Below are 7870 nucleotides of genomic sequence, written 5' to 3' on the forward strand. Positions count from 1 at the left end.
CGGCGAAGCAACGCAGTCACCGAGGCCGAGACAGTGCCAGAGGCTCGGGTTTCTTGGGGCAACACCTGTACGGGCACCTCAAGACCCGCTGCTGAGCCAGTCTCTTCATCCTCTTCTTGAGGGATGGCGCCTGCCATCCCCTCACGTCCGTCCCAGCCTGGAGAGATGGAGCTCAGTTGGGATGTGACGAGGCAGTCTTGGTGGCCCGAGGCAGGCACCCTACCTCCGTTCAAGGATGAGTTCTTCTGCGGCTCACGGATGGGTCGAGAGTCTGATTGTGGGGCCGCGCGCCTGTCCGGAGAAGCCGCAGGTCTTTCTGAAGACGAGAGTAGGCCAGAAGCTGGGATTCTTCTCCCCTTCCTCCCTCTGCTTTCTCCTCACTTCGACAGCAAGACACTTTACCTCAAAACGATCAGCTACTTGGTTGAGGTTGCTGCACCTTTGGGGCCAGTTGCCAGCCAGCTCCTCCCAGCTCTTGATGCTGACATCCGTTTTCTTGAGCTCTGCCTTCAATGTGTCCTTGTAGTGTTTCCTCCGGCCACCACAGGATCTCAGGCTCTTGTTTAGCTGGAAGTAGAGCACTTGTTTTGGGAGTCAGGAGTCAAGCATCTGCACACATCTGGTCCAGCTAAGTTGCTGTTTGAGGATCACTCATTCATCTTGCTGTATGCTGCCCTGTGCCACATTGTTCCACTTACAGTGCAGAAGCATGTATCTTAGGGCAGGGCACTCACTACCTCTTGGATCTGATCAAACACTTCCACAGATTTGGGCACTAGATATGGGGCCTTGAAGGCTTGGATGGGAAAATGCCCTTTTTGGGCTGACTGGTGAGAGCACGAGAAAAAGACCAATGCTGCGCTCCACTTGCATGTGGACTGGATAAGGTCATGCATTGCTGGAATGCGCAACTGCCCTAGTTTCTTGCCTACTGCTTGCCTTGTAACAACCATTGTTTATCTGCCTATCAGGTAAACAGTTTAGGTGCATGGCATCTTTCAACTCTACCCTTAACTTTGTAACTTAATGGTACTCCTGGTAACTGCATTGGAAGTGGATCTGTCACTGTTTCTTGTTACAGTGATGTATATAGCCGTGCTGGTCCAGGAATTACGCCAGCACGGCTCAATACATCACTGTAACAAGACTTTGAATGCAATGCATTCTTCTTCAGATCTGATTTCCCCCTAAGGAATCCACCCTTGATCTTGATCTGTTTGATCTTTGTGCTTTCTTTTCCCTAGTAGGCCTTTATTCCATGAAACATAAGTAGAAGTTTTGATTGTGAACCAATGGTTGGGGCCACCAAAAGTATCATTTTCCGGGTGAAATGGGAAATCCAGTGCTTTTCCCCAAAATAATGGCATTCTCCTGAGTGTTCTAGCAGCATTCCAGTACATGTCATTGTGTTCTGCCTCCCTGAATGCCCTACACTTTGAACTGAAGAAAGGGTTAGTCCCTTCCTGTTCCAGTCAGCTGTGCTGTCAAATTTATTCACAACTGCTGGCCTGTAACACTCCACTTCAGCTTGGTGGACAAAACAATCCTTCTCTGTAGTTTGCACTTTGAGATCCTTCAAGAGGAAGAAGCCCAACAGAAGCGTAAAGATATTATCAGTACAACGAATCCACATTTTTTAATTTTCTCTTTTATTCTTTCCAGATCTTGCTTGCATCTGCTACTTTCAGTTTGTCTATTTCTTCCTCTTTCAGGCTACACAACTTCTTGTCAGTTGGGAATGGCAGAAGTAAACTTCTGCTTCAAATCATTCCCCTCACTCTTGAAAGAGAGCCTTATTATTTAGGCACCTGGAAACCCATCCAGGATCAGGGGCCGGTTGTGCTAAGCACTGTACAAAAACACAGGGCCAGTCCCTGTTCCAGCTGTTATACAAGCTGAAGAATGCAAACCACAAAGACTAATGCACGCTTGCTAACATCAGACAGGCAGACAAAGGACGGGAGGGGAGGTAGAAGCATGGAAAAGTGAAGCATGATTTTTTTCCATCCTCAGATAAAAGCCTATCTTCATTATTTTTAAGATCCTGAATGTATGCAGTCAAGGTTGGATGATAGCTGACTTCACTGAAATCAGTGGAATTCTTGTGCATAAGTATCTGCAGGATTGGCACTTAAGATTTTAAAGCATATTCTCTCTTTTTGAAAAATTTGGTGTTAATAGCAGCGTGGGTTACTAAAACTGAACTGCTTAACATACCTAACAAACTGTCACTGTTGCTTTATTTTGATGGAAGCCAGTAAACAATTAGTAGGGATAACATGGAATCTAACATTTATATTAACTCATTGCTTGAACACAACTTTCTTACCTCACTACTTTTCTCTGAAGCTCTCTAAACTCTCTGAAAAGTTTGATGAATTTTTACTAATTTCTGCTACATTCAGTTGAACCAGGCAAATCAAAAGTCTATTAACAAGACTACTTGTGGAGTGGTCTCTAGTTACATTTTACTTTTTGCCATTTGGTGCTATTAATAATTATTTTATGAAAAGCTTCAACCATCCAATTAAGAATCAATGAACATACAATATCTACCATATCAATACTAAAGAAATAACACCATGCATAAACAAAGGGAAATTTGCAAATAATTCAAAGACTTTTCTTTCAGTTTTTTGGTGAATATTTTGGATATATTTACAGAAATTAATAAACAATAATAGAAGGAAGGACTACATTTATGAAGAATTTGATTTAAAATTAATAAACCCTTGTAAAAGAAGAACCACAAAGAGGAAAGCTGCAGTTTTCAAAAGAAAATGGATCTGGTTTCACTTCAAGACTATGGTAAACCCCTGTCCCAAATGCTTATGACCTGAAATACATTCTGTTCTGCATTAGGTGGCTGTACATTGTAAAGAAGGGAGATTAATTCTTCATCATTATTCATTATACTTCCTTGAACATGTAATGGAGTTGAATTTCATTGTAAAGTTACTGATTCACCTCTAAGTTAAATTTAAACCCGCCAGCTTAAGGCAATGTGAAATTGTTAAGGAAAGCATCATTTATCCTGCTTAGTGACTTTCTCTCCCCCTCCTCTTTCTAGATAGAACATTTTCCCTTCTCTCTTTAGATTGCACATTTACCTAAAAATTAATAAATACAGCCACATTGCAAAACTGTAAGACAGAAGAATTGTAACATCTGTTTTTCACGAAAAAATGGATTGTGAGTTCTTAGGAGAGCTCCTCTACTTGTAGATTTTTATTTTGGTAGAACTCAAAAGCAGTCAGGATTGGTGTCTTCTGTGATAGGTGCTGTATAAGTTTTGGAGAAAAGACAGTCCTGTCTCAAAGACCTCACAGTCCAAGGGAGTCATTTTGCAAAGACTTAAATACATTAATAGCTTTACTGGCATGAAAGTAATGACCTGCAAGCCCTGATGGGTCAGACCTCTAATATATGTACTAATTTTAGGCAAGAGTAGTTCTACCAGAGTCACAGGGATTACACATGCAAGTAAATTTACTAATGTGTCAACATTTGCAGAATTGGCCCCAAGCTGATCAGGAGCAAATCTTTTATTTTTTTTCCTTTCTTTTCATATTAATAGTTATCACTCCCTATTTTTAATCTCCGTGATTATTTTAACCTTTGATTTTTACTGAAGTTGTTCATACTAATTTTTTTTTTCTGTTTTTGCCTACAGCTAAATTAACAATTTGAGGTTGGTTTAAATGTTACCTTTTCTATATCAATTCATTTTTAGATATATGTTTATTCTTGCATTTTACTATTTAATCCTAGTCTTGCCATCTTTTTAAAATAATGTAATCTTATAAAACATATTAGACGTCTAATATTAAGTAGGCATAATACAAATCAGGGGTGTCAAAGTTATGGCCTATAGGTTGGATCCAGCCTGAAGAGCCTTAACATCCAGCCTGTGGTGCCACCTGTGGGTCTTGACTGGCTTGGGATGCTGTACAACGTACACATTGGCCCCAGTACCTCATATCCTTTGTGGCACATGGAGCAGATCCTGTGCATGCTGCTAGATAAATTATTTCATCTAGTCTGGATGAAGCCAGCGTATGTGCTGGAGGTAGCCTGCAGGGCGGCTCAGTCTGGGGCACATGCTGCATTGCAGCGCTTGTGCCAGACTAGCCCAGCATGTTGGATCTGGCTCCCGAGGCTGTCTGGAAAAGGCCTCCAGGGCCTAATGAATTTGATACCCAGATATAAATTATATGTTCATACTTCTCCTGCTGATTGATATTAACTTTATTTTTTGCACCTCCAGTCCCAGGTTTTCATTAAGCTATATCAATTCACTATTCTCATGTGTTTCTTCTCCCTGGCTTCTCCATCTGCTATCATAGACTTAAGTGGGGGAAAGTAAGAGTTGCAACCAGTAGTGTGCAACCTAGGAAGTCATAAAAACTAGGTTTTCTATGGTGCTGAAGACCTATAGCTCACTGACTTCATTGCCATGGTTGTGAGTTCTCAGGATTGGTGAAAGTCATCCTAGTGGCCAGAACCTCTCCTGATATAATGGGCACAATTTCATTGACTTCCACACAGCTGCATCCATTTATATCTTCCAAGGATCAGGCCCTAAGTATCTGAAGGCATCTTGACTTCTGGTTAGATTGGAGGAGACAAACTTTGCCTCCTTCCTTAGTGACAGGGAGTACCACTGTACATGGGTGGGTAAGGATGGAAGGGGACATAGGAATGGCCCTACCTGATCAGACCAATTATTTCATCTAGTCCAGTGTCCTGTTTCTGTAGGGGCATAGGAGCCTCCATATGACTGACTTGGCTTTGGGTCCAGGCAACTTCTACCATTTCCTGCCATTCTGCACATTTTGAAAGTCACATCTACATCACAATTGGCAAAAATAGGAGAGACCTTCAGTGGGATTACATACATGCAGAAAGACATGAACAACGCTAATACTATATTTTTTTTCAGAGAAGAAACAATTACAGCAAAACACATCACGCAGACACCTCATCTACCTTCAATAGCACTGTGTTCATACATAAGACAGCCAGCAACCATCTGGAAAGGAAAATGTGTCATCCTTAACACATCTGTACCACCTTCCCCACTGCTTTATAGTATAACAAATCAGACTGGCTTGGGCAGTCACATGTAAAAATAACCCTGGGCACTCTTTTTTTCCCCCCAGCAAACAAAAAGAAAACATGTGGCTAGCCCTTAAGTACAGTACCAATGGGAATGTTCCTAGAACAGAATTTCTCTTTGAGTGTAGGTTTTTTTCTTCCTAGATTTCCTTAGGATATTCATCTGCATTGACATGCCAGGCCATAAAAACACCTGAGGAGATCTTATAGCCTATCCAAGCCTGTAATCCATCAGCTCAGAAGGATTTGCCTGATATTTCCGAGCTGTTATGGTCTATCACATCAAAAAATCCACTGTTTAAGTGCCTCAAATCAGATTAGCACAAGAGACCATGACAGCCTACAAGGATAAACAATGCAATTAGTATTGGTAACAAAATCTGTATTTAGCTGAAGCTGATATGATTTATCAAATAAATAGTACCTATTAAAAATGTTTAAAAGCCAAAAGCTGAATGTACTCAATCAGTAATACATATTTGTGCATTGGACAAGAATGGAGTTTGCAGACTATTATCTCCAGGCACCATGCTTTTTTCTTCTGTTATTTTCTTTCCCTTTCCTCCCCTTCCAGCTGGCTCTTATTCAAAATCCACTGGAGTTGCTGGGAGTCTTTCCATTGGCTTCAGTACTTAAATGAGGAAATTGTATTAAATTTTCCCCCAGACCTGGCCTATTCTACTTTTTGTCACCCTTCCTCTTGTTATCTCTATTAGGGAAGATACTTAAAGCAGTGGCAAAATAAATTTTACCAGGATCCAAGGGAACGAAAGAAAAATAAAATGGGAGAGCTGTTAGTAGTTGCAGGGACTGATTAAGCCGACTTAGTTGGGCCAAGCATGAGAGTTACCATACCTACCTCTGATCCCAGGCTAATGTGACCAACTCAGTTCTCTACAACCAAGTTGACTGTTAAAAGCACCACTCACTCCTTTTAAACACACTTGCAGCCTCAGGCTGCAAGCATGGCTTGACACAGCCTCAATGGGCGCAACCAGATGTGCGGATGTTTGGTTCACTAGGAACAAGTAGCAGCAGTGCATCTTGTACTGTAGCTACTTGTCCCCAGGGAATGCCCATGCCATGTGCTCTTTGGTGTGTGGCAAGTTGCTCTGGGGGCAGTAGGGGAGGCAGGGGCCAGCACTGTGTTGGCCCCAGCAGCCTTACCTAGGGTTCTGGTGGCCTCCTGGAGCTGCAGCCATGGTGATCCTGACAGGATGAGCCTGGCCAGGAGCCGCAGCATGGCTCCAAGCAGCCTGACTCTGCTTTATAGTGTATGCCGCTCAAGTGTGTGGTGCTTTAGGGGTTTTTTCCCACATTTTTTTTGACCTCTGGATATCCAGGGAGCAAAAAAAACTGCGAGGAAAAAAAATGGAGCAGTGCACACTCAGGCAGTGTGCCTTTGCAGCATGAAGAACACGAGGCAGTGTTGTATGTGGTGCTGTAAATGTGTTTGCAGTGCCACATACAACACAACTGCACTCATCTGCATGTACTCAATCTGTTTTGGCAAGGCTCATTTTCACAGCTCTCCCTGGTTCTCCTGACTTTGGCTGGCCTTGGCTTTTCCTGACTCTGATCTCCCCTGAAACTTGGTGCTGGCTCTGTGCCTTCTGGGTTTCCTGGCATCTTGACTCAGCTTCGTTGACCCTGATCTCAGATTTTCCCTTGGACCTCAGCACCAGTTCTCTAATATCTGGCTCCTGATCTCATTTTACATCTAAGATTATATCTCTTGGATCTCCCCTTTTGACTCCAGTAACCTGTGCCCCCATCCTGCTGACACCCAACTTGCCCCCCATGGTCTATTTGCAGGCCCAACTAAACCCTCAGCAGTGATTCCCTGTGACAAACAATTTTTTTATTCTCTGTTTGTGTAGCACCTAGCACAGAAGGGTCCTGATTTATTGTTGGGACTTCTATCTGTTGCTGCAATATAATTAAGTAAAATAACAACAGTAATAACAATGAGTAGAAAACAAATGGAGCTGTGATATAGTGTAACAGTTCTGCTAGCATGAGGCTATTACAAAGGGCACTTAAATGACACAGTTTATTTTACATGAAGACCAATAAAACCTTTGAATCACACCACTATCTTTTTGGTTATGTTAAGGGTTAACAGGAAAAAAAAAATTTAGATGTTTTAAGAGGTTGAAAAAGTTTACAATTTATTATCTTAAAATTCTTCCCTCTATAAAAGCAGGTGTCTTAGTACCGTGAATCTAATTGTCTAGACTTCTAAAAACTACTAGAAGTGACTAAATGTAATCTTTCTTTACATGAGATGATCTTGACATTACCATTGAATGTGTTGGGTTCTTCAAAGATAATTGCCATTCTCCCACCAGAAGTCTGTGAGTGCTTTTTCTGGAGGTACAAAGCTGTTACTTTTAACACACACACATCTATTCATGCTGCTATGAATGGTGTCTCAAGGGGTTGAAGCTCTAGGCATGTCTGTGTTAATCCAGTCTCTCTGCGGCACAAGTGGCTACTCTAGCTCGTGAATCTGGCTAACACTAAAAGTCCTCACTTGCAGGTCATCAAAATCACCTGACTCCAGGCCTGGGCCTAACCAGGTTCTTCCAGTTGATTTGATTTTAAAAAAGTCTATTCCCAGCTCTTTCCTCTGAGGCAAGATGTGCAGCAAATGCCTAGTCAGGGAGTGACAGTTGTTAATACATCATGTACCTGACTCTGTTACTTGGTAGTTTTGCAATATTCAATATATTTTCATAGACATGTTTTA

The 7870-nt window shown here is 42.0% G+C and overlaps 1 protein-coding gene across 1 annotated transcript in view; it reads right to left on the minus strand.

The window, feature by feature from the left end:
• Positions 1-7458, minus strand: part of SLC29A3 (solute carrier family 29 member 3) — a 35477-nt gene extending 28019 nt beyond the window's left edge. The window contains exon 1 of the mRNA XM_019538643.1: positions 7422-7458. Coding sequence (XP_019394188.1) covers positions 7422-7458 — 37 coding nt within the window. The remainder of the gene's footprint in view (positions 1-7421) is intronic.
• Positions 7459-7870: the final 412 nt, after the last annotated feature.

The sequence above is a fragment of the Crocodylus porosus genome, unplaced genomic scaffold, assembly GCF_001723895.1.
Source record: "Crocodylus porosus isolate Cpor-Errol unplaced genomic scaffold, CroPor_comp1, whole genome shotgun sequence".
In the NCBI taxonomy this organism is placed as follows: domain Eukaryota; kingdom Metazoa; phylum Chordata; order Crocodylia; family Crocodylidae; genus Crocodylus; species Crocodylus porosus.